Source organism: Numida meleagris, chromosome 14 (genome assembly GCF_002078875.1).
Source record: "Numida meleagris isolate 19003 breed g44 Domestic line chromosome 14, NumMel1.0, whole genome shotgun sequence".
Classification (NCBI taxonomy): Eukaryota; Metazoa; Chordata; class Aves; order Galliformes; family Numididae; genus Numida; species Numida meleagris.
In genome coordinates this window covers 509,304-536,647 of record NC_034422.1, presented here as the reverse complement: position 1 = coordinate 536,647, position 27,344 = coordinate 509,304, and the positions used below count along the sequence as shown (strand labels likewise).

General features: G+C 41.1%; 1 protein-coding gene across 3 annotated transcripts in view; it reads right to left on the bottom strand.

Moving 5' to 3' along the window:
* Positions 1-27,344, bottom strand: part of PPM1F (protein phosphatase, Mg2+/Mn2+ dependent 1F) — a 38,675-nt gene that overhangs the window by 6,562 nt on the left and 4,769 nt on the right. For 2 of the 3 annotated variants that reach the window (XR_002443323.1, XR_002443324.1), the window contains exons 2-8: positions 22,499-22,632; positions 21,174-21,373; positions 20,350-20,538; positions 19,386-19,529; positions 18,986-19,079; positions 18,272-18,396; positions 205-433 (exon numbers count right to left, since the gene is read on the bottom strand). Coding sequence is in view for 1 of the 3 variants with exons in the window: in XM_021412353.1 (XP_021268028.1) it covers positions 18,023-18,396; positions 18,986-19,079; positions 19,386-19,529; positions 20,350-20,538; positions 21,174-21,373; positions 22,499-22,629 (1,132 nt within the window). In the remaining 2 variants the exon portion in view is untranslated. Of the gene's footprint in view, positions 1-204; positions 434-10,360; positions 18,397-18,985; positions 19,080-19,385; positions 19,530-20,349; positions 20,539-21,173; positions 21,374-22,498; positions 22,633-27,344 lie in introns of those variants that run through there. The other variant, XM_021412353.1, reaches the window with a different exon arrangement.

The following is a 27,344-nucleotide window of genomic DNA, read 5'->3' as shown; positions in this document are numbered from 1 at the left end:
GCTCATCATCTTCCTCTCCTGTTTCTGCCTTTTACCCCTTCCAAAACCTTTCTGTTGCAGCTATCAACATCTAGAAATGTACATGCAGAAACGCAAGAACACTGCACAAGTCAGACAGACAAATGTAGGCCTCCTTTCTTAGGGCAAGCGTTCAAGAAAAAAAAAAAAGCATTACACAATCCACAAGACATGCACATTACTCACCAAAACAATCATGGGTATCCGATTTCTGCAGCTTGTTTCTTTCCAATATCGTACCAATATATCAAAGCCAGGGCCCGGCAACAATTACGCACGTATAAAGCTAAAGCCAGTGGACTGGACTTTTTTTGTGTGGCTGTATACAAATATACAGCGATGATCAGAGGCGGTCCTACTGTGAAGGACGGAGCTATCTTGGTGTTTGTTTTGCGATGTGCTACGAACATTTATGCTGTTGAATTAATAAAAATAACAAGCTAAGAGATTTTCAAGTGGAATCCATTGCTAACTGTCATTCATTGCTCCATTCTTATTCCACATACATTAGGAAGTGCACATTATCTTATAAATCAAGACATAAGAAACAAATAAATGCCTTCATATTGTAAGAAAAAAAAACCTTTATAGAAATACTGTAGAAACATTCATATCCCCCATTTCTGCCTTTTACAAAGGGCTGGCTGTGTGCTATTATTATCAAGTAAAAAGTAAACAAATGTAATTTCATCAGTTCTGTCTTTCATTGATTTGCATCAGCAATAAGAGACAAAGGGAATGGCAGAATAGAAAACAGCAGCTTTGTACTAAAAATTTGAATGCACAAAATACTTCTTTCTCCAGCTGTCAAACATTAAAAAACGCGATGCATACCAGCAATAATAAAACTGTCAAACAATCGACCACAATGGGAATCACAATGCTTCATTAAAAGCTCTAAAGCAGAGCAGAAAAGCTTCCAGCCATTTGTTACACAGAACTAAATGCTGAGATACTTTCAGAAGCGTCAGAAGAGGCTTTCATCTACGCTCACCAGCCAGATAAATATCTCCTTGCTTGGTTCAGTCTGATCTCGGATCTTGCACCGATTCAGCGCTAACAGCTGTACGTGCCATTTTCAATCCTGCGACTGAGGCATCTCTCAGTAAAACAGAAGACATTAATGTCCCTTCCAGTGATCAGGCCTTCATTCCATGCGGTGCAGGGATATAATCAGTAATTCGTATTTACATATGTAATTAGGTAGCATTTAGAGAACCTAACCTATTTGTTCAGCTGACAGGCGATGTTGCTATAAGGAATTTCAGCAGACAGGATATTTATAGATCCTTTATCTCTATGTACAATCAGAACTAAAACGTCAAACAATACCCTGAATGAAGGGTTGTTTCAGTTCAACTCTTCTCCATTGTTGCTTTTCCCTTTTTTTTTCTCCCTGTCTGGTTACTGCTTAAAACTTGGCAGCGAGAGGAAAAAAGGGAATGTGACTCACACTAACAACTTCATTTGCTGTAAGAGACCTCAGTAATTACTCTAACCCACTTACAAGAAGGCTACCCCTCCTCTCCTTCTCTTCCTGCGTCCCTCGATAGACAGGCCATGTTTGTAACATGAGCAGCCCCACTGATCTCAGAGGTCACGCTATCACTTATAAAGTAGCCAGGCCTCTTTCTCTTCACTTTTCATGTTCTGGATTCAAGTTAACCCATCCCAAGAACTTAAAGGAGCCTCAGTTTAAGGGTCAGCTTCCTGCCACGGATTTCTCATGAACCGAATAGCCAGGGTTTCTGAAGGAGCCACAGCTCAGACACAGCAGAGCTCAAGTGGTTGCTCCCATGACGTGTTTCAGTCTGGCAGCCAGTGCGACAGCTTCGATATAAAGCCACTGGCGAGTGGAACAATTGTTGTCTTTTCCGCTCTGTATGGGATGGGGGCAGGGGGCAGTGAATAGGAACAGAAGAATAAGCACAGATGCCTATGCAGCACTCTACCAAAATATATTTTCATTTTTAATTACATAATCAACATAATGAGAGTGGCATTCGTAGTGAGGGGGCGGAACAGATGGCAAAGACTTAGTTTTCAGCAAGACATTAATCAACAGCAACTCTGGTTTCTGCTAGAAAAAGGGCTGCTCTGCTCTAGCAGGGTTAAGATGGGCGCTTACTACGTAGAACAAAACTCAGTTTCCAAACACAGAAATTGTTTGGAACTGTTGAAATTTTCAGGGTACTCTACCACACAGCAACACCCTACCTACAAAGATTTATTAGAATCCAACACAAGCTTGGGTCCTAGCAGTAGTTTGGGATTCTCATGGCAAATACTTCTGCATGCTCTGTAGACATAAATGCAAAAAGCAAAAGGAGGAAGAGTTAATACGATCAAGTGACAGCACTTCGTGCAACTTGAACTTCAGGTGAGGATTGTGTAGCATACAGCAGCTTCATGGAGATACAGTTAAAGCTTCCTCAGATGTTCTACATGAAGTTTTCTTTTTTCCCCTTTTCCACGGATCCGACTTAACATCTTCAGCATACTGAAGCAGCTGAGCTGGAACAAGCTATCCCAAAGGGGACTGAAGCAGAAAGTAGCTTAGAAAGACATTTATTAAAACCACAGGCAGAGAATACATCACCCAGACACAATGGATAGGGAAACAACACATGCAGCTGAAAAGTCTAGCCTCTATTTTTCTGTCTGATGAGGTGGCTGGACAGCCACGCACACCGAGCAGCCCACTGATCCCAGCTCTTCCCTTCCTGCGCTGCCAGGTGACACGAGATTGCTTTTTCCTGCTTTGCATTCACCATCAGAGGCTCTCTGGAGTCACATGCCCGAGGCCGTGGGCCACATTCCTGCGGGGATTACGGCTACCCCAGCAGGAGAGAGGGAAGAGATGCGGGCCAGAAGGGACGGGCAGGCGGCTCGGAGGGAGGAGCCACGTTGTAGAGAGCGTTGCACTGAGCACAGGCCAGGAGAGCTGTGCTGCAGGAAAGGGAGAGGGGAAGTCACATCCTATAATAATGCTATGTAAACATAGGGCAACGGAGCATCTAGATTCATCTGCCTTAAAGCCTGGAAACGAACTCATTATTCCCACATCCCAACACTCATCCCTGTGCTGGTGCTGCGAGCAAATATCTAACAGCTGACAAGAAACATCTCTGCCCATTCTAGTGACGTGTACATTTAGAAAGGAAGCTTTTCCATTACTCCCACTTACTCTGTGCAGGCAGTAGAGTTGTAGGTCTATGCTGTAAGCTAACAAATCACACCCCTGCCCATTACCCAGGAGGAGTGAATGATACAACTGCAGATGATGTGTCCCCACCACCCCCCAGTGTGCATTCTAAAAACATAGCTGGGTCAAGTTAAAAATTACATAAAAGAAATATTTCAATTATAAAATCAAATACTAAAATATATATCTGAACTAAGAATGCCTGTTCTCCCTTCCAGCAGCTAATTTTATTCTAAATATCAGGTCAGGCTCCCGAACCATATTGCTATCAGCCATAACAAGGTGCATCCTTACACTGTTATGGCTGAGCATAACTAACCCGCAGAACTGTACGAGACCTGGGCCTCCATCAGTTCACGTTGGATTAATCCAGAAATGGGCCACAGACAGGAACTCAGTTTCTTGGATACATCAGATGGCAGGCTGAGATTCTCCACAGGACATTTTTTTTAGGAGAAGTGCCATATATCACCAAAACTGTGCTTAGGAGGTGCAAAGTAGAAGAAAGGAAAGAACACACACACACACACACAAAATTTCTGCTTAGCTTGTCCTCATTTGCAGGGCTTGAGAAGGAGATGTGAGAATCAACAGAACTGTATTTGTACTTACAGCTACTTTACTGGGGAGGGGAGAAGTGACTACTACCCCCTTGCAGATATTACCTTTAAAAAAAATAAAGTCAGTGCAACGAGAAAATAACTCTTCAAGCAAAAAAAAAAAAAAAAAAAAAAAAAAAAAAAAAAAAAAAAAAAAAAAAAAAAAGCAATCAACAGATGCACAGACAAGCATTGACTTCAGTGGAGCTGCAAGGCTGAATTTGGCTTGAATTGTGTGAAGTACTTTCAAAGCAGGAGCGTACTGCATACAAATGAGCGTTAAATAATTCGCATCATTAACAGAGCTCCGAGCCGCTCATCTGGACTTTGAAAAAAGCTACAGCAAATGTACATTTTTTGAATACCATTACGGACAGTCATTAACCAGCATTAAGAAATCTACTCTACTGACACTCAGCGCTGCAATTAGAGAGCCATCCTCCATCCCAGATTATTTTCCTTATTGATTTTTTGATTTCTTGTAGACAAGCTTTTGAGTAGCACAGAGGTCAGCAACTCACGCAAGAATACCCATTAAAGAACATACAATTACTTCTTATTTATATTGCATCTTTTAATTTAGGTTTCTAAAAAAGCAGTCCTGTTTGTGTGGTGTAGATATCGTAGATAATTTAAACACTAAGGTATATCAAAGAAATAAAGACACGAGTAGGTAAATGGGTTTACCCAGGATGACACAGAAGGACACAGTGTAACAGAAAGAGATTAAAGGATCTGGATGCTCAGGTTCCTGGTTAAACCGTTTCACTTGAATTGCCCCAGGCACAGCTACTGTAGGCCTGGAATAAACCATGGCCTCATACCACACCTTAAATGCCAGGAGGTGCAGGGATGGTACAGTACAGGCCAGGTGAAGAATGCAAGTTGTGCAAAGAGCCAAAGGTACAATACAGTTTCATGTGGATGAAGGTATTCAGCTGCCAGAGCTGCAGGAGATGATGAGTTACGGAATACTGAGAGCTAAATCTGTGCAGCACAGTGCACAGGGGGAGGCAGGGGCAGGCAGCAGCCTACAGGCACCTAAAGGGAAGCTGGAAGGAATCCCTAATGAAGGCAGGAATCATTCTGGGTGACTCAGAAAATTGGTATTCACAAAGAGAACTGAGAACTGGCAAAAATAAATAGAGATGCAAGCAAGACCCAAAGGCCAAATCCCTTTCAATAGCCCAAACACTGATATAATGTGAGCAACCAAACAACAAGTCCTTGTGCAAACCTCTCCCAGCTGCTTCCTGCACACCAGACTCTCTCGGTGGCAATGATGGCTCCAAGCAGCTTCCACTGCACCAGATGGAGCTATGCAGGTTGCTGCCACACCGACACCATTCTCCTTACCAAACACAGCCCTGCTGGTCCCACTCCCACACCCCAGGCCCCTGGTTTCCCCACGACATCTCAATTAGCGCACTGTGCAACCTCGCAAACATCCTAGGAGCCCCAAGAAGGTCAGCTTTGCTTTCAGTAGCTGCCAGCTTTTGTACATGTTGCAGGCACGCACACCAGTCCCTGACAGATCCCAAGCCCCAGTAGTTTTATTTATGGGTGGATTTATGCAAGCCAACTTCAGATCCTGCCGCTATCAGCCTGAAACGTATGCACGCAGCATTTAACTACTACTGTTGAACAGTTTAGTTCTACAAGTCTTACAATGAAGACCAAAATACAGATTAGTTTCCATTTTTGATATGAATATAAATGTAATGGCTTTTTGCCTCTCTTTATTAATATTTCATTAAAGAGTAGTCAAAGAAGTTACTGTTAGATGTATTGGAACTGAGATCAGTAAGACTGAAGAACAGGAAAGGCTTCCTGACAAGTGAGATCTATTAGTCAATGGAGAAGCCTCCCAGAGGAAATGATGGGAGGACAAGAAGTGCTTTAGCAAAGCCAACACTAAGTGCTCCAAGTGATGTAGCCAACTCCTAGAGGACTGCCATGAGACACACTGCCTTCAGCAAGGGAGGATGCCTGCCATCAGCTTGCTAATGCACATCCTGGCTTGGTCTATTACTATCTGGGAACAGCTCATTGACTTAAAATTTCATTAACAAGAAAATACTAGAAGACAATTTTCAGAGGGTAAGGGGCAGCCTTTGTAAAATATCTTCTCATTACAAGAAGTGAAGGGGGAAGAAATGAACAGTTTTCATAAGCATTTATGCCAGGATTTATCCACTAGCCTTTCCTTAAACTACTTAAAAGATGCAAAATTGCTGGATCCTCTCTTTTTTACTCTGTAAAAGCTAGCCACTTTCACATCTCTATCTAGCACTATCAAATAAATAGATGAATAAACAAGTAACATCTAGAAGCTACAAAGAGGTTTAAGACCAAGAATACAGATCCGTAATTCCTATACTTTAGAAAGCAGACAAAACCAAAACACAAAGTGGAGATGCTACACAATTAAGGCAAAAGTAACCTTTCAAATGTTACAATGAGGAAGAACATAATGCAAAAATACATTTAGATGAAACTATTTTTCAAAGCTTTTAATGTCAGTCCAAAAACAAGAACATAAATGCCTTCCTCAAGATTCCCTGGTACTTACACACTGCACTGTATAGCAGGAAGTCTGCTTCAATGGTTCAGCTGCTAACTTCCAAGCACTCTGTATTTAGACTTTAAACGTAATCTTAATAGTAAATGTCCAAGGTTGGATGTTTACGTTGGCATCCTTTTATCAATTAAGGCATCCAGCCTTAGTTCTGCAGTAAAAGAGAGGTCTTCCAACATATGGTGCAACATTTCTAACATTTTGGAGAAGAAAATACTCTGAAAGATGGAACAGAGAGAAGAAGAAAGGATTTGTTTTTATTTTTAAAAGCAGGCTCGCCAATACCACAACAAAGCCTGACAACACTGTTGAATGTGACCTTTGCCTCAACTGCACGCTTCTTTTCTTCAGAAACATGTGAGATTTCACGTGACTGCCACTACAGAAAGGGATACTTTGCAGAGCCATTTCAGCATCTAATTCTTTCTCCCATCTCGAGTCCCTTGGTACTGGGGTCTCAACAGGAGCGGTGCTAAAGCAGCAGCGTTCCCTGGAAGCTTTGGAGAGCCAATAGAGTAAGGACACGGTACCTTTAAAGACCAGGGACATTTGGCCAGTTGCGTTTGCCAGGGCAAACTCTTGACGGTCATCCAGGCTTCACCTCGTGCCAGTCATTCCAGCTGCTGGAACAGTTGTGTGGAATTAGAAGCATCAACAGAAAGCAATTAGGTGAAATATCTGATGTCAGTGGCCCAACTTGTGTTACCTGCGCCTGTCTGTAACCCAACAATTAGATCCATCATTAGCAGCTCAGCTTAATTGTAACGTAGAACTTCTTCAAGCACAGACTTTGCACAAGATTTTTAAATTACTGTAATTAATTATACAGAAAGCCTGAAGTGTCTTCTGTTCCACTGTTGTGCTGGTTTTTTTTTTCTTTCCCTACACTGACACCAGAACTTGATTTTGTAAAGGTGCTGGACTCAACTAAAAGAAAGGCCTTTTAAGTAGGCTGATAAGCACACACACACACAGATATTTTTATATTTTATAGAAGAAACACTATGACTTTTTTAAATCTCATCTAAGAGATACAAAAAAGAACATTATTCTAACCCACAGTCGTGTTGCCCCACTCTTTGTATGAATTACCTCCTCCCTGCTTTTTGCACTCTCCCCAGATTACTGCTGTTGGCTATGGTCAGAGAGCTGGTGTTGGACAAGCTGCATCCCAGCCTGAACCAACGACTTGAATTTTAGCCAGCAAGGAAACAAAACACAGAATTGGTGTCAGAATCACTGCAACTTCTTAAAAGATACGCGGTTGGAAAGAAGGTGTTACAATGCAAAGAATTTTTTGTGGCTCAGCTTTCCAGAGGCTAGCTGCTATATTATGGGAACGACACAGCACGCAGTGGCTCCTTTGAGTAACTTGCGGCACTGAGCAGTATCCCGTATCTTCTATGGCCTTTGTTTTGCACTGTCCAAAGGAAAGAGGGAGCCCTCTAGGGGCAGAAACACAAAGCCCTGGAAGAGCACTCAGATACCAACGGATCAGTTGGCTTTTTCCATATCGAGACTCTCCTGCCTTTCCTTGAGATAGGAGCAGGCCTATGTCACTCACAAGGACTCCAAAACCATAGATTTATGCAGAAAAGCCAGGCTGGATAGGAGAAGATTACAAGCTGTTTCCTGAAAGTGCTTACTCTACAGCCTAGAATGCATGGAAAGTAAAGGTTGGGTTTTTTTCCCCTACTGTTTGTGCGATTTTTTTCAGAGAATATAGAACATCCACCAAACTGCAGATTCAAGTACTGTAGCTAGTCTGGCCCACCATAGCATAGCTAGGATTTTTCTTCTAGGCTACACAAAATACTTGTTTTTGCCTTATTATATGCCTCAAGCACACAGTGAACTCTTGCGTACAGCGAGCAGGTTTGCATTTGTCAAGGCATGTTCAAAATATTTCCTTCCAAGATCTACTCCTGTCTGAAGGCTTCATAACGGCTGCAGCATTTAAACATTTAAATATTTTCTTATTCTAATGAGAACTTAAGATTCTTCCCAAACAGCAGAGATCTGGCAGAGCTGACGAACTGATTTCTGCTTAGCAAATCCCAGTAACGTTTCCTAAAGAACCTAAATGAAACCAGTAAGTACTAGTCAAGGTCAACTCATCTGCTCTACAAGAATAGTCCTCATTTGCATTGTAACAATTGGACTGTAATTAAGGCTGAAATGGAAACGTCTATCCCACCACCACTGTTAGTTCATTGCTTCCTACAGCCTGGAAAATGACTGGCGGCAGGTTTTCCTGCAATGGACTGCAAAGAAACATATATTAAATGGAAATGGTTAAACAGGACATAATTATTATTGCTTGGTCAAACAACTGAGATGGATAATGCTTCTGTGTCATGAGCTGTATATTTAGATACATTGAATCTCAAATGGCATCCAAGTTTAACTTAATATAGCTTTAAATCAAAGTTTTATTTCATTTCCATGGGCTTATTAGTCGTTTTGTATCCAAATCTACCAGCAATGGAGAACTGCAGATGATGGTATTCCAGAACTCCATTTTGAACACGTGATCTATAGGAGATCCATACACTAGATGAGAAAGATAGCATCGTAAGAAAGATAGCAGAGCCAAAAAGAATCAGCAGTGTCTGGATTTCACCTTCTACTAATCAAAAGGAGACAGAAAAGCCAATGTGGGACACCAGCAAAGAGAAACAACGGTGATGTTCAGTTCTTTTCTCTCAAATACCAGCTAACTGCAGTTAGAATGAGCTTAGATCTATGGGAAGACAACATCCCTTGCTTCAATGTACCAAGGGTGCCTGCCATGTGCTGGAATGATTTTGTTCAGCTCTGCGTTGTTATCAACAGAAAATAGCTGCAGCTGCCTTTGGACATTGGCGTTACCTAGATGATGGATTCCCATTGTTACTTTACATACTCATGAAAGAATAGCTGCAGTTATCTGCCGCGTATGTTCCCTGGCAAACTAAGGGAAACAGGTTAGGAGACTGCTGCTAAAGCTGGGCAAGCAAATCCCTAACTTTTCTGAGAAGTTGCTACTTTTCTGGAGACTATTACAACTGAATTTTCACAGGCATTCTTATTAAGAATAGTAAAAAAAAAAAAGAAAACCAACATTTAGAATCATGCAATGGAAAATATTTTCAGGACATTTCAGGTGTGATTGAAGCATGCCCACAGCACTTCAAACAGAATCTACTCCATATTTATTTTTGTATTTCAAGAAGTACCTTATCTGCCTTCCTCTGATGCAGCATCCTGGTCTCTTACTAGACTTCATTTTCCTTCTTCACTAAGATAAATGCAATAGCATTTAGGCAAACTGCCTAAAAGGCTGCATACTTCAGATTCCCATGAGCTGTTTCAGATTAGCAAGTGCTATCACTGTCCTTACGTCTTCCTCTCCTGCGGAAACGAAAACCAGCACTTCAGAAACCATAGCAGATTAGTTTAGCTTCCAAGCTATTCTTGTATTTTGAAAGTTATCTTCCTACTCAAAGCTTCCTCTATGCTGTGTAGTAAGTTACATGCTTCCAGACCATTTCTTTAACAAGTATGCAAGTAAGCAACAAATTGTTACTATCTCTGCTGAAACAGGGATTTTCTCATCATTATCCTATTACTGTAAGACATTAGGTAGTAGGCCAAACTTACTCTGCGTTATTATTGTTGCTAGCTACAAAGAAAAACAAAAGAAAACTTAAACCAATGAATTAGAGGTACACAGGTCATTCCCATGATGGCAGTAGTAACGGCATGTTTTCAAGTAAGCATGCTCTGTGATCCCAAGGGTTGTTTCCTTCTAGTACTCCTGCTAGTCTCTCCTCCAGTAAAGAAGAAAGGAGGATTTGATGATGTTCACCGGTATGACAGGAAAATCCCTCAAAGATAATGCAATATGACCACTGTGCATCGAGCTACTTCAAGGATTAGAATGGAAAAAATACATTGAAGAAAAGAAACAAACAACACTTGAAATCACTATGCTTTATTAATACTTCAGAAACATCAGATCCTACAGCAAAGAGTTCTTCTCCTCACTTGTTTCCAGTCACTGCTTTGAAGCAATTTCTTGAAATATGCAAGTAGATACATGAGGCACTGTGTGAATACAAAAGTGACGATACAAAAAAAACCCCAACAATTAAATCTCATGCAATACATACATACAAATATATATACATATAAAATATGGTAATGTAGCATAAAACACAAGCGCTATTAGAACAATTCATATAAACAACCATACAATATGCACAGCATGTAATGATCAGTGACAACAGGTTTCTGACCCTTGTGCAGAACCAGTCAGTTTAAATAAAGAGTTTTAAGATACTAGAAACTGGTTAAACCACAGCTTATAAAACCTGCTGTGCTGCAGCTTTTCTGCTCTGAGTCACAAGTGCAGATTAATATACAAAATAAATAAAGACTACAGTTCTACAACACTTGCCTAACAGTTCCGACTTCAAAGTCACTGGCCATCTCATTTTCATTCAAGGTTCATTTGCCAACACAGTGGCAAGAAATGTGCCTAAAGCAACAGTTCTGCTCTTGGACTATTTTAATACTGATAAGGATATGTTTTTATGTCAGCAGGAGTAGTTACAGAAGTCCAGCTTAGCACTAAATAAGCGAAGGATTGAAGCTATATCTGAGGAGGAGGTACACTGGCGGAGAGGTTGGTTAGCCACGTGGCACGCTGCAGTTACCAGCCTGTCTGCTTGGCCAACTAGGGCAGGAAAGAGGGAGTACTGAAACAGCAGAGAAACTCAGAAGAAGGCTCCTCAAAACATGACGCAAATGGGTGAAAACACAAACAGTCTGCAGGAACAGAAACCAGAGACAAGAAATTTTCTCAAGCCCTGCATCTGGGATAAGAGCTACTCTTACCTGAAAAAAGCTCAAGTATTCCTAGAAAATAGCATGCAAATAAGAGGATTTTCTTCTTAACTGCCAGTACTGGGCAATGACAAAGTACAACAGTTGTTCTAGTCTCACACCTTCCTAGCTGACACGGTACCTTCTATACTCTTGGTTTTGCAGGCCTCTAAAATCAGACCACATTCACTATAACACAGACGAAATTAGGATTATGAAAAGGCAATCAAATTGTTTTAACAGCCAACATTGTTTGTTGATTAAGCAGCAATTTTTTGGGAGGGGGACAAGGCAGTGGAGGGCAGGGGGAGGGCTGACAGAATGAGAGGCTATAAAAGGTAGAAGAAAAGGAAAACTGTGAAGAGAGAAGACGGCAGGACTGGCCTTCAGAAGAGGAAGTAAGAAATGCAATATCCTTTTTTGTAAAGTCTTAACCCACAACAAAGTAAACAACTGTCTATTACTAAACAGGATGTTCCTTCAAATACACTGAATGTGTGAAAAAAAGACAGCAGTATTCATCATCCAATATTTAGTAGAACGTCTTTTAACGTTAGAAAGAGCGACATGAGAAAGAGAAGCTACTGTATCTCATGTTTCTGAGAAGGTCCCCTTAAGATCTCTCTGCTTTCCTAGCTATTATCTCCTTATCCTTACACATCCAATAGGAACAATCATCCCTTACACAAAAGGATAAAGACTTCCTCCAGGGAGCGATGACCACACCTTCAAGGTCCATTTTCCAAAGTGACAAACCCTCCATGTGCCAAAGGCACTGCTGCACAAGCTATGACAAATCAGAATGTGATCCACTAGATCAGTGTTTTTATGCATGGACATCCAGAAACGTTTTATCACTACTAGGTTCAACACTCGATATGTTAATATCTCATGGGGATGTGTAATCAGGCTCATAGTTTAGAATACAATTACTGAATATTCCCTCCATTAGAGAAGTCACAAAGCCCAGATAAATCTAACCTTCCAAGGAGCTGAATATTTTTTCTCTCTTCTGACTAAAAAGCACACATCAAGACATGAAATCCTGACTGAGAGGAGCTTGTTAACAAAATAAAGCAACTACTACAAAGCAGCCAAATTCATCTGCTGAGGTTTTAAGCTGACAGTCCACCGCAAACTCTTCTAGGTAGTTACTGCACTGTTTGCATTCCAAGAAGCTTGAAATGCATTTCTTCCCCTATAGATTTTTCTCCTCTTCTACTTGACAAAAGCTGCACCTTGCTAGATTTTCCATGCTGCCAACACAGCTGTCTTTTGTTTATTTTTGTGTCCACCAGCAGCAGCAAGCACTGCTTGGAAAACACATTGAACTAGCAACACCGAAAAACTCGAGGGGAGGGCTCGTGCCTGTTCAGGCTCTAGCCGAGTGAGTCACGCAATAAGGGCCCAAGCGATTCTCTGTAAGGTTTTGGCTTCCTGTTTTAGTGGGAGATAGAAGGTTATGACAAGAGCCTATCGGCTTATTTTAAGGTATTTTGAGAAGAGTATCTGCAACAGATACGTGTTCAGATATGCTCTGTGTTTCCATTTGATTACTTTTCAGCTGACGTGGCTGAAATCAACGAAGAACTATCTACAGTAAAATCCAATGAATATATTAGAAACAAACAGAACGTATGCACAAAGCGGCAGGCTTAGCTCTTAGAGCTGTCAGCGCTACAAAACACACAGTCCCACTACAGCGCTGGCTGCTTTGGTGGCTAGATTCAGGGAAGCGGGGAGGACCAGCCTCATGGTTCTGGTGCTGTCAATTTTAAAGGCTATGATCAGCTTGGCAGGAAATGAACTGCTCTTCACCACAACTGCAGACACACTATAAACTTGTTTAGGAAGAACACGCAAATGGTGTAGATGAGGAAGTTTTGCACTCATTTGAAAGCTCGTTTTTCTCCCTCTCCAGCCCTTCCTGAAACACATTCTGGTTATCGGGAGTTGTGTGCTCCTCAAAAAAGGGAATCAGACCTTTACTTCCCAGTGGGATTTTGTCTGACAGCACAGGCCCAATTGTAAAAGGGACTGTAGCAGAACTAAGTAGGAAAATTCAATTCAGGCTTAACTAGAGCTAAATTACACATGAATCCTCTGCAATCTGCTCTGTCGTGGCTAATATTCACCCCACCTTCTTAAAGTGTTTGCTTGATGCTTCAACACTGTAAGAACTGAAGTATACCATGTCTGGCGCTGCGCGTTACGTATCTGCATCCACAAGAATCCCAGTAATCTAACTAATGGACATTTCCTTTATACAAAGAGCAGAGCTGCAATCTTACTTCAGGCTTCAAGCAGCTCAACTAGCTGACTCTCTATGAATGGAAGGTATTTGCTGGTTCCTTAATGATACAGTCTCTTAGAAATGCATATGTTCCCCAGCCTCTTGTTTTGGAAGCACGTTTTTGTTTGTTTCTAAAGAACTGCTGGGAAAGAAGTTTCACCCCAAACAGCTCCTTTAAGCTGCCAACAGCAAGCAGGTTTTCCATAGCAGACGGCCAACTTCTCTCCAGAATTCGGAAAGCAAGAGAAGCACTTTTACAAATATTCAACAGCAAAAAAGGACATTTTAGTGGCTTTTCATGACAAAAAGCTAACAGCACTGGAAATGCTTTTAAAAACAGCAATATCTCTTCTGACTTCGAATTTAGCTAAGTGTCTATTAAATGCTATTAAAGTCATCACTGTGATTAGCGTTATTCAATTGCCAGCTCTGCTGTAACCACTCTGCCCAATTAGTCATCCTAGGAGAGCTCACCAGCAGCATCAGTTCATTAGCACACGTCATGCCGTTACTCACGGCAGCAGCTGCAGTGACCGGTGACTGAAAGCACTGAATGCTTCCTCTTAGCAGTACTTTACATGTAATGACATAAAAAAAAAATCCATTTGGAGGCATTAACTTCCAAGACAGCACCGAGGGGTCAGAGTAAGTCACCTAGGATGCTTTTACTGTGATCCCTTCCTTGGCTGTTTGAAGCCAGAGTTACCACATTTGAGTTTTGCCTTTTTAATGGGTGTGTTTCTAATTCTTTCAAGCACTGGTACTTCATGCAGAAGAACTGATGTTTGTGGCTCTATATTCCAGCCCACTTCCTTTTTAAAATAGGCATTAATAATACTTAAATGCATTCCTCTCTCTTTTTCACTCCTCCATCGCTTACAGGGTGGATTTTACTTAATCTCCCTCCGTTCTAAAAATTTTCCTGCCTTTCTATCCTCTGTATTAGGAGGAAAAAAAAAAAGTAAGTAATTTTAAAAATTGTAATCTCATCTGTGTCAGACCAAGACTTCATCATCCTAGGTACATTTCTTTGCCAGAGAGGGCAGGGAAGGAAAGGAAAGAAAGGTGCAAGTGCAAATTACCCATAATCAAAAGAGGCATTGTATACCCAACTAAGCAGGATGACTAAAGCTAGTTTTTAATCAAGCACAATGTGAGAATTTAAGCACGCTGAGTTTCAAAGATTTTGGCTCCTTTAAGGGGCAACTTTCTGATGCTGGGTGCTAAAAATGCAGCATCCATCCAACTGAAATCTAGTAAAATATGAAAACAATTTTTCTTTGAACGTTCACCTTGAATGCTTCAGCTAATTTCTACAGCTTCAGAGATGCTGGAGAGACCCAAGCATTGTTTTTGATGCAAGTTTATCAGCAAACAAAGAGGAAAGAGGCAAACTGTCAACTGGACACTGGTGGACAAGTATTAATATACTGTTGTATTGCTGAGGACACTGGTAAGGCTTAGGGAGGCGAGATCATTCTCTTGCCAGAATTACATAGTATTTTTATTGTGTTGAAACCAAGAGAGTGAACAAAAATAAAATAAAAAAGCAAATCAAAGCCACCTGAAATCCAGGAATTTTTTAGAGGGATGATAAGAAAAGCTAGTGTAGCAGATTAGTACTATAAATTAAAAAACAAAAACAAATACCACAACCCTAAAATACTGAACATAGCACCACTCCATGTTTTGGACTATCTTCTGCTAGAGCACCACTCAAACTACTGACACTTCTTGTAACAGTACTATGCATTACAGCTGCTGGCTTCTAAAGGTGATATTAGCATCACAAGTGAAAGAATGCATAATTTCTCTCCTAAAGCACAGCTTGAGAATTAAGTTTCTGATTACCACAGACAGCTTTCTAAAAGGTGTATTTCACTTAGCTTCCAGTAAAAATAAAAGTTCCAAATTTGACGGGATATTCTCACACAGCTGTAAGTACACACTGGAATACTTTGTTTCTATGGTATTGTAAATCTTCGCCAAGACACTGAAATAAAAAGATCATTTCTAAGAATCTGACTTGTTCAGCTCCCCCCCCATCCCCGTGTTTCAGGAAACTTGACAAATTTCAGAGAGTGAAGCATACTATGAACTTAGCAAAATTTCACACGTCCCTTCATGAATACAGCGGCTTCCCCCCTCACCCGATAGCTATGAAATCAAACAATTCTGTATTGTTCTTTCTACACTAAGACATCAAGAGGCACTAGTGGTCATCAGAATTTAGCATGACTCCGAATATGTAGGTTAGAAATCATAGTGACAGGAGATGGCAAATCCAAAGGGATTATTATGCAAGACTGAAGGCTTCCTGAACTGAAGTAGGCTCACTACAAAAATTAACACCTCCCCTACTAGGTTACCCTCCCAGAAAGCTTTCACATATTTTAGGATAGTAAAAATGTAGGATGGAAAAGTGGTTACAACCTTGTTAGTGGAAAAGCTACGGCTGTTACACAGCAAAACAACAAAGTAATTGCCTCAGTTGCTACAGAAGGAGATGGCAGCTCACAGAAGAGTTACTGTGTTAAACACTATGACCATCCCTAATAACCCAACAAAAGGCTCCAGTCACTCCGAGGACTGCACTGCCCACACCAGCTGATGGTTCAGAGACAGCACAGACACAAACAGCTCTGCTGTTCTTGCCTTCGTTCAGTCATCTCAACTCCATCTAAATTTCCTCCCAAAGAGACATTACTTTTCAACACATTTTGATCCACAGGACTGACATATTGCAACATCATTTGCTTCTAAGTTAGGCATACAATCTTGCTGCCAGATGTAAAGCACTTCTTGTTTAGGTATAGAAATTACTAACACATTTGCCATTGAGCCTTCAGGTCTTGTTGAGTTCTGCCAGTCAGGCTAGCAAAGCAGGAGAAAACACAGCCAGGGGCTCTAGCATGTAATGGATCTAACAGTTGCAAAACAAGATACACGTTCATTAAGGACTCTTCCATTGTTACCTTAGCTTCACATCTCCTTAAAAAGTTGTTTAGATCCCCAAAGTCCAAACAGGATGGCAAAATTAATAATCTAGGAATCAAAAACTATTCCTAAAACGTTTCTAGTTTATGTTACAAATTTTCTTGTGAGGGTTGGATGTGTATTTCTTTTTAAATGAAAGTCAAGACAAATCAGATTATTACTTTACGGTTACCTAGCTAGAGCTTTATGCATGGGGCAGGGGTAAGTCACAGTAAATACTGTGAAGCTTATGCCACATGTTATGCTATTTGGCAACAACAAATGAGATGTTTTCTTGAAACCCAGCTCCCACTAAAATCATTCATAAAAGTGAAAGAGTTAAGTGCATGACGCATTAATATTAATGAAATAAAGTCACATTTTAAAAACACTACAAACTGGCTCATCAGAGTATGATGGGAAGCCAGCAATCCTTGTGTGAAATATTTAAGGCACTTGAGGATAGTCAGTTTTTAAAACCAGGTAATAAAGATGCCACTTTAAAATTCTAATTTAAATAAACCATAACAAAATAAAGTAACACTGCAAAGAAAAAAAAATCTTCCAACTGTAAATTCCAGAAGCTAAAATAAAAATAAAAATCATATTTGTTATAGTACACAGAAAAGTGGTAGAAACAGAACACAGTTAACTGCTAGAGCATACACATTGTAAGGATCTCTCAAATACAGCAGTATAGTTCCTTTCTTTTCAGGCTGCCAGACAGCCAATAAAACATGTTTGTTAGAAATAATCCAGTGCAGTTAAATACTGGATTCCAGTTTATTAACCAGAGCATCCCAGAAAGTAGCTGATTTTCTATCATTTTCGCTTGGGATGCTTATAGTTAGTTTTTTTGCTCTGTCACTGGAGCATTCAGTTTCATTTTCCCCTCTCCACACACACAAAATTAAATGTCTCTGCTTGAAGAAAGAGGCGATATCATTCTCTTAACATCATCTTTGGTACAAAACAAAAGTAACTTACACAGCACAATGGTGTGCTATCAAGCCTGTTCCTACAGACTACGCAAAGTAACAACCTTTTCTTCGATAGTGACAGCTTCTCTACTCCCAATTCCTAAAGTAATATCACAAATATAACACACAGCACTCTTTTTAAGCATTACTTCAAATTTTCACTCAGAATTCACAAACGGGTGCTCTCACCCACTAGCTTATACATACATTTCTTACCACCTCCAGGGCAGAGGGATATGACCAGCAGTCCTGGAACACATTTTAGAATTCTGCTCCCAGAGACAAAAGAGCTGTACAGATCTCCATGTCTCTTCAGTGTTTTTTTGAACAGAAGAGAAAGGAAAGACAAATGGGAACTCAGTAAAAGGAGACTTTCCTTTTTGTTAAACGTTTGTCCATTTGTCATTTTACCTGACACATTTTGCCTATTGTATTAGCGGCTTCTTCAGTGGAAAGCAGTTCCTTAAGCATACTTCTAAATGGTTCTGGATTAAGCAGATTTTGTCACTGTGTGGCTGCTGCCTCACAGCTGAGGAAATTAAAGGGTGAGCTTCGAGTATCATCCCCAGCCTCAAGGCTCTTAGCGTCTCTGAGACAGTCTGCCAAGATGTCTTGTGGATCCCTCAAGAACACCACTAAAACAGTAATGTTGTCATTGGATCCATTTTCCTTTGCAGCAGCCACCAGTCTTTCTGCTGCTTTCAGACCCACTCCTTTGGTTTGCATTAAATGATCTAGGACTAAGTCTACAACCTCATATGGCTTGATAGCATCAAAGAATCCATCACAGGCTAGGAGCAAGTAATCTTCAGAACCAGTCAGGTCAAACGAATCTCCATCTGCATCACCGGAGATGTAAGGCTTTTGACACACATCACCTAAGACAAATGATCAAAACAAAGGCTTTGTTACTTCAAATATAAACAGTTCCTCACCCGTAATTGCTTTTAGTGCCCTAAAGGACAGACAGATCATACTCCAGAAATACCTGATACCAGACCGGAGTAGTGAAAAGCTATGGAATTCAGGGTAGAATGCAGCAATCGGATTTAAAAGCTGTAGTCAAGAGTGAACCAAAAATGCAATAGACATTTAAACACAAAGATAAAGAAGCCTGGATGAACATTTTTTACTTCTTCCACTCTAACACCAGAAATACTCTTAAGTTTGTTGGAGAACAATGGAGAACAGCATCACAGACACTTTCAAGAAGGCAAACATTTAAATACTTTGGAATGTCAAGTCTAGCATGTAAAACATGCTAGAACGGTACACCATGCTTATGGTAAAAGCAATAAGACTAGATAGTTATGAACTATTTAAAATTTGTGTAGATATTGTCTAACCTTATGGCAAGGTGGTTCACTATTTGAACAATGCTGAGCAGAACGTTATTTATAGTTATACAGTCTCAGGTGGTATGTTTTAATAAAGTTTGATCTGAAGTGGACTAATGCTGATGCTTACCAATTGCTCTGGAAACAGCCAAAGTGCCATTAACCCTCCAGCAATCCATGTAGGTTACACATCCACCCAGAGCCTCAATACGTGCTCTCTCATCCTGAAAAACAGTAGAATACATAGTTTATAGCAAGAGTCTTTTAAAACAACAGTCCAAATAGGAACTGAAGTTAAGACTGCAAGTACCATCAGTACTTTCAAGGCAGTCATGGAGTAGAGATTGCCTTTTTGTAACACAGGACAGGATGGGGGGGGAGGGGCTGGAAATACAATCATAATTCTCCAAATCCTACCACTCTATAGAAAGTATGTAGATCATGGAACACTTAACACTTGGTTCCAAAAGGTTTCAGAGAGATTCTGACAACACACACAAAAGGAAAAAAAGTTGAAGATTCAGACTTACTTCTCTCTCTGGTTTGTGAGGTTCCATTAATGTCACAGCATTTCCTTGCTGCACAAGCATTACCTGCGAGTCCCCCAGCCATGCTATGTGTAGCTTGTTCCCTACAATCAATGCAGATACACCTGTCGTACCACTCCGCAGCCTCTACAGAAGGAAACGGGTATGTTAGGTGAATATTCAACAAGCCCTGCTAGGTTACACAGCAAAACTACAAACTTAAGTTTAATGAAACTTGGATGCAGAGCAGTACACCTGTGATCAAGTACATTTTAAAATGTTCAAGTACATTTTAAAAGGTACAATATATATTAGATGCATATAGATCTATACAGATACATTTGAAAAAGACTATTTATTCTAGTATGCAGATAGCTCATACTGCCTTTTTCCATTGTCTTCCCTCCCTGCTATTAATTTTAAAACTGATCAGTTACTGCTGTAACAAGTGTTCTCATAACAAGCATTATTATAATATATCAACCTTCCATTGTGTAAATTTGAAGAAAAAAATATTCATCACACCAACTCAATTCAAAGCAAATCAATATCTGAAGAGTCTGATTTAGGTCATTTTTATAATTATAGAATACATTTTCATCTTACTACCACCTGTTACAATAAAGGTTGGAAGAATGAGGTAGAAGATGATATCTCTTTCAAGGTAAGGAGTAGGACAACAGAACACCTAGAGACTGCCTAATTCTGGCAAAGAGCAATGTTCTCTCAAATAATTGGTTATTTAAAACACTTAACGCTTATTTTTGATCATTCACATGCAAGCACTGTCATTTTGCTTTTCCTCAAAAAAGAAATAATTTGATGAAACATTTTCATGCAGCATTATTTCATAAATAAGTTGGTAACTCAAAGATACTATACTGACAGAATTTTCTGGATAATACCATGTAGTCCAACAGTTCTTATTGTTATTTGAATACCAGTGAATTAATTTCTACCCACTCACCTCTCTTTTGGCTTTGAAAAGAAACATTTCATCTGTCTTCTGGAAAGAGCATTTCAAGGCCTCAGCTGGATTCTTAACAATCTCTTCATGTAGCCCAACATTTACATGTAAATGGGTTGCTGAATAATTGGCAGCATCCACTCCACCATGGCCATCAAATATCGCAAAGTAAGCACGATCGATGTCATCCTTTTGCAGGGAGGAAGAAAGAGGAAGAAATACAAATGTTCAAAAATAAAATAGCTCCTACAACAGTAACAGCAAGCAAAGTTCTATTCTGGGCTTTCTTCCATATAATGTTGCATAGGTAAGGACAATTTAAGCCAGTTAAGCCACGTGCAAAATGGATAAAGTGGGTGCTCTGCAGGGAATTACTTTTCTTTAGTAGATGTTAGTAATCTAATATCCTAGAAAATTCTAGAATTGAAACCGTACAGAGTTAGTTAAGTAGTTCTACTCCAGCTTCATTCATTGGCACTTGTCCTTGTTTAATGGCTGTTTCTCCTCTTTTTCTTTTTGAATTAAAATACATCAGTTACCGCAGTCAGAAAAACATCACACCTCCAACAACATAATGATTAATAACTGTCAATATAAAACTTACGACATGAAACCTAAAGTCACAAGATCCTTCCTTCTCAGGGCATTAGTTAGGTTAGTTAGCCCCTAGCAAACAGAGTAGGTACTTGCTCCAGCACAGACACAACAAATACCTCGTAGCAACAAATCCTTACCATTTCACAGATCACTTATCACTAGATTACTGTATTTACAGCAATGCTGAAAAGCAATAAACTGCTCTCCCCAGTGTTGTCCAGACTTACTGCTAAGCCAAACAGCTGATTGAACTCCGTGAGGATAACGTGGCGGTCCTCCATTTTCCGTCGAGTGTTACGGATGGCATGGATGGAAACAAGCAGGAAGCGCTTCAGTGGTCTCAGCGGTGGCAGCTGCTTCTGCCATTCAAAGCAGACATCCCGAAGTTTGTTAAAGAAGCAGCGCTGCAGCGACTCTCCATCCAGCACTGGCAGCACAAAGACAAAACAGTAAGTTGTGCCTTATCGTTTATCCTGACTTTCCTTCAAGTTTCTTTCCTTAGAGCTACACATACACACTCAGCACTCTGCCCCTACAAGATCTGCAAGGCTGCAGAGAATCACATGAAAGAAGGTGGCAATAAAGGAAAACAGTATAACATTAAGGATAAAGAAAGGTTCTTGTACTTAATAGCTCACCTTCAAAAAAAGGTTTATCACAAAGGTGACTACATTAAAAAGCAATCCCAACAAGGATCCAAAAAATCTGTCTGTCAAACTAGACACAAATGATATTATGTAAGTAAAACGCACGATGTTTGGTGGTAGAAGTGCATTCCTATTCAAAAAGAAAAAGAAAAAAAAAGGATCAAGTAGGCAGAAAGTCCATCCAACTGGATAAGATTGTTCTCCTGGACACAAGCGTTGAAATAGCATTCGCCAGACTTTGGGTTATGTTCTACCGAACCGCTTCCACTACAGCAACAAGGAATTCTAAGAATAAGTTTTGTTGAGGTCAATAGCTCAAATCAGTGCTGAGCAGAGAAGATCCAAATTTTAAGCTGTTGTTTTTATCTTTTTAAACATACAGGGCTGTAAAAGCTAAAGGGACAGAAAAGAACCTGCAACTTTCCTGCTTTGTCATGACAGAGCAGAAAACGTAAAGACCCACTGAGCATAGCGCACAAAGCTCCAGACAGACACTCAAATCCATTTCTGGATTGGTCCCAAAGATCAATTAATCCAAACTTACTGTTCATCAGACCGAATGATTTGGTTTTTAGCATTGTGTAAGAAGTTCTTAACTAAGTAACTCAGGAAGCATTGCAGACATGTTCACCCGTTAATTATTTTTGGAAAGATAAACTCTCTTCCCTTTCCAGAAAACCAACCCTCACAATGAGTCCGGGGCTCCAGACAGCACATTTGCATCTTGCCCACAAAACTAGCATAGCTACCTTTCATCCCACGAATAGCTGGCAGGAGCAAATAAAGTTCTGTTCACTGCTGCTTATCAGACAGTCTAACCAGATATTCTGGGAAACATTTCAAAACACCAAAGCCTTCCAACAGACAGCCTCTGAGAAAACCACAGAAGGAGAAAGTATACTTACAGGTGAACCTTTCCTCATCTCCTTCTCCCTGTCTTTCCACACTTTCCTTCTTAAATTCAGTCAAGTCTGTTCGGAGAACTTCATCAACTGCAGCGTGGACCAATGATGCTGCAAGGAGTGGCGGAACACCTCTGCTGGTAACAAAAGGAAGGGAAAGAAAAACAGTATTAGTTTAGACCAAACTACAACCTCGCTGTTTATGACTGCTGAGCTCAGCTCACAATTAAGAACACATTATACACAGTCAATAATTGCAACTTTACTAGTAAATCATGAAAGAAGAAACCATGTTTGATATTTATTCATATAAATGTTTAGAAAGATCTTCAGTTAGACAAACACTTCCTCAAGAATGCAAAGAGGGGGAAAGCATATGAATCGTGTTTTCAAACCATTGCCTCACGCTTCAGTCACAGACAGCATCCCATTCTCTTGAGCTCTCTGATGGGAATGGCTACCTTCAGCTCTAGGCTCAGAACACAAACGTTTTGTTGTGACTCACTGTGCAACAGTTCCTGTTTGCAGCTAACTGTCTCACTGCAGGCAGTACCAGGATCTCCGCATGGTGGTACACACACTTCTCCAGGAAGGTTACTTATGACTCCAATTCCTTTCCCTCCATGAGGAGAGCCACACTCAGTACTAACCTACAAACTCTTCACACTCAGTTTGTTCTGACTGGAAGTTCTCCAAAGAGACCTTTCTCCAAGGAAAAAGGTGCAAAGGGCTGGCACTGGGAAGCAGGCTAAGAAAAGTCTCGAAGTCTTGCAGTTCAGCTGAAGCTTCTATGAAAGCACCTGGAATACAATAACACTACAAGATCTATCAACTCACTTCTTTTTATGCAAAGCTTTACAAAAGCTAAGTGCTTTACAGGAAACACACTCCTGTCCCTGTGTTTTTGAATCCAACTTTAAAATGGAGATACTGGAAAATAACTCTAATATTCGCTATACTCCTGTGGCTGGCACTAACAATTACAGTACATGACACACATTCCAAACATTTTTTATGAGCACAATGAAAAATAAGCATGGACATCCATAAAAAGAATTTTATCTTTTGTTCATGGGGTGTTTGATGCCCACAAAGCACCAAATTATGCAAACAAAGCAAACAACACATTAAGGCATCTGCAGCAAATCAAGGACAAGATGTTGTTCTGCCAGAAAACATCGGTTGGCTAGGGGTAAGAACTGGTGGGAGCAACTGGTCTCTGAAGAGGTTCAATGCAGACAGCTGGCAGAAGAGCAGGGGAAAGACTGTGAGCTTTTAGATCCCCGTGACATCAACCTGAAACGTATTTTGCAATTGCGTCTCTGAAAGAGAGGTCTTGTCATGTTCTCACAGCCACATACAAGTACCTCCCATGGCAGCAAACAGAAAGCACTGTGTTAGTCAGCAGGATGCTAACAGAAGCATGCTTTATGCTATGCATTCAGTAGCAATGATGGCCTACTTTAATGAGTCATTTCAGTACTTCAGATAGATGGCAACATGTTCACAGTCCTTGCAGCACTAGCTGCAGTCTTACCACATCACGGGAAGCCAGAAATTGGGTTTATTAAAAAAAAAAAAAAAAAGACTAATACATTTAGAAGAGTCAGTTTTTTTTCCTACAAAGCCCTGACCTGCTGAGCTAGGTCCCAAAAAAGACCCTTAACCAAAAAGTAATGTGCTTAATGCCATAATTCACAAGGCCCATATAAAAGTCTACTTACAGGAAGCCTGTAACAAGGAAAAGGTTTACAAGTTATTATGTCACATCTTTCAACTTTGTCCAGTTGCCACCCAGTTCATTAGAAGGAAAATCAGAGATTCCTCAATTCTGAGGAGCTCAAACTGCCATTGAGCTGTTTCCTCTGCATTTTCGCTTCATCCATCCCCATAGTTTTGGGGACCTAAAAAAGAAAATGGTTGCTTACTGGGAATTTATTTGCTACGCAGACACAACAGTGGGCAGACAGCTAGTTCTCATCACCAACACAAGATAAAAGTTTAAAAAAAAAAAAACCATGGTCCTACTGCATGGGAACTGCTGAGTCACAGCCTGAAGCACTGATTGAGCACCTGGGGAAAAGACCCGGTCAGCCCTGGGAGCACAGGTGGAGGCAAAACTGTGCGACCAAAGGGCTGGAGCCTGGCTCCTCCTAGAGTCAGCTGAAGGGCTGACTGCCACTGAGGAAGGATCTCTTTCTGGAGATCCCTCCTTGGTGGAGCTTTGTTCTGCAAACCTCAATCCTTAGACATGAGTGAGCAATCTTATGCCTTCCCTTATAGCAAGCACCCTTCTATCGTGCTGGTCCTTTGGTCATCACACCTCTGTTGTAACACCTTTCCATTGTGTTGATCTTTTCGATTGTTACATCCTACCCGTTTAGTTAAATGTCAGTTCTGAACAGAACACATCTCCAGATTATTTTGTAAGCTCTCAGTGTTAGTACTACCATGTCTGTAAACCTGTTTTTTAATAAAGGTCAGATAAATGGGGCTCCAGGGCAATGCTATCTTCCATTCAGCTTGGATGTTTACTGGTTCTAATCTCACCCCCTAAAGCAGAGCTTCAAGAGCTAATAAAATATATAATTAAATAGAGTAAGAACTGCTTCTTCAGTGTAGAGTCCAAGGTCTCACTTGGCAGGAGAATGGCTGGAAGCAGAGGCAGTACCTATGGCAACCACTGCAAAAGCAGAAGCCCACTGCAGTTACAATAACAAACCTCAAACTTTTTCTGTAAGCAAAGAAGGCTGTCACTTCTTGTCAAAATCCTCCTTGCAAAGAAGTCCAGGACACCCTGCTGACAGGCTGAATCAAGCACAGTTCAGCTTTCGTGAATCAGGAGAAATACTGTAGCTGCTGCCTAAGTGAGAAAATAACTGTGCTGGGAGGAAAAGGGAAGTCTGGGGTGTGTTACGCGGAAGGAAGCAACATCCTCTTAAAAGCCTTAGAAAAACCTTAGAAATCTGACAGTACCATTTCTATGACACATGCAACAATAATTACTTGCCTCAGCCCACATAGGCTGGTAGTAAACAGCCTTAGAAGTTCTCTGCTATGGGCTATTTCTTTGCCGACAAAAAGGGTGTGTTTTGACCACAATAAAAACTTAAAAGAAAATTAATGCATGTTGTAACAGTGGAGATGAAGCACTGTAGCTTCAAGGCCAGCTGAAGTCAGAACACCAGTGGCTGGGCATGGAGTTTATATCCTCCAGCTACTCCATGGTAAAGCCTCATTTTACAGACTTGAGTATAGATAAAAGCATTAAGTCAAAGAATAAAGCCTCAGCTACGACTACGCTTCTTTCAAGGCCTGAAAACACACCACAGACCTTCTGTCACGCTCTGTGCCCACAGCTTGTGGCAGTTTTGAGAAAGCAGCATTCTGCAGCAGATGGCAGACTCCAAGCAGCTGCTCCTGGAGCAGAGCAGCAAGCTCTGCATGGCCTGGTGCAGCGGTACGAGCCTCATGAGGACAGATCAAGCACCCAAGGCTTACACAAAGCCTTCAGAATGTTTTTTCCTTTTTTTTTTTTTTGAAAGGAAAAACATTCACATTCCCCAACACACTCTCTTCCACAGCCATGTCAGGCAATCTCTTTATGACGACAAGAACAAGAGGTCACTAACTGCATTGGCTATGTCTGAAGATCACTTGTTGTTTTTCACAGAAAAAAAAAAAGAGTTACAGATTTTCTTTCAAGATATTCAAGTGTTGCCACTGTGCAATCCTCTCCTCCTTTCAGTGTATCTATACACACATATATATACACACAGAAGCTATAGAGAGAAGTAGGTATAGGCTGTGTGATGAAGAGATGTTGTATCTGCCATCAAACGCTTCTAGCTTCAGTCAGCTAGAGCAGAGGGAAGATAAATTTTTGCTCTTATTGGTGGCTGTGACACCAGAAAAGGACATACAGTACAGCTCTGCCACTAAAGCAAAAGTTCATCACTGCAGACTCAGTGTGTGCTTATAGCACATTACAACTGCATCAGCAAAGTATTTTTAATGCAGATCTGCAAATGCCAGCAGTTCTCTAGCAAGTCTCTGATGCTGCTGAAATAACTCCAGGTCATAAGATTTCCCGATAAACAAAAGCTGTTTGTACTCAGTATTTTCTCTCCAGTCTGCAACTTTTGTTTCTCTCCTCCAGATACAGAACCATAGAATGGCTTAGGTTAGAAGGGACCCCAAGGATCAAGTTCCATTCCCCCTGCCAAAGGCAGAGCCACCAACCTCCAGATCTGGCACTAGACCAGGTTGCCCAGGGCCCACCCAACCTGGCCTTGAACTCCTCCAGGGATGGAGCATCCACAGCCTCCCTGGGCAGCCTGTTCCAGCACCTCACCACTCTCTCTGTGAAGAATTTCCCCCTGACATCTAATCTAAACCTTCCTTCCTTGAGCTTAAAACCATTCCCCCTTGTCCCATCACTACCTGAGTAAAAAGTTGATTCCTCTCCTTTTTATCACCCCCTTTTAAATACTGGAAGGCTGCAAAGAGGAGTCCTCGCAGCCTTCTCTCCTCCAGGCTGAACAAGTCCAGCTGCCTCCGCCTGTCGGCATAGGGGAGGTGCTCCAGCTCTCTGCTCATCTTCGTGGCCCTCCTCTGGACCTTCTCCAAGAGCTCCACACCTTTCCTGTGCTGGGGGCCCCAGACCTGGACGCAGTACTGCAGATGGGGCCTCTCGAGGGCAGAGCAGAGGGGAACAATCACCTCCCTGTCCCTGCTGGCCACCCCTCTTCTGATGGAGCCCAGGATACCATTGGCCTGCTGAGCTGCATGCGCACACTGCTGGCTCATGGTCAGTTGTTCATCCCCCAGAACCCCCAGGTCCTTCTCT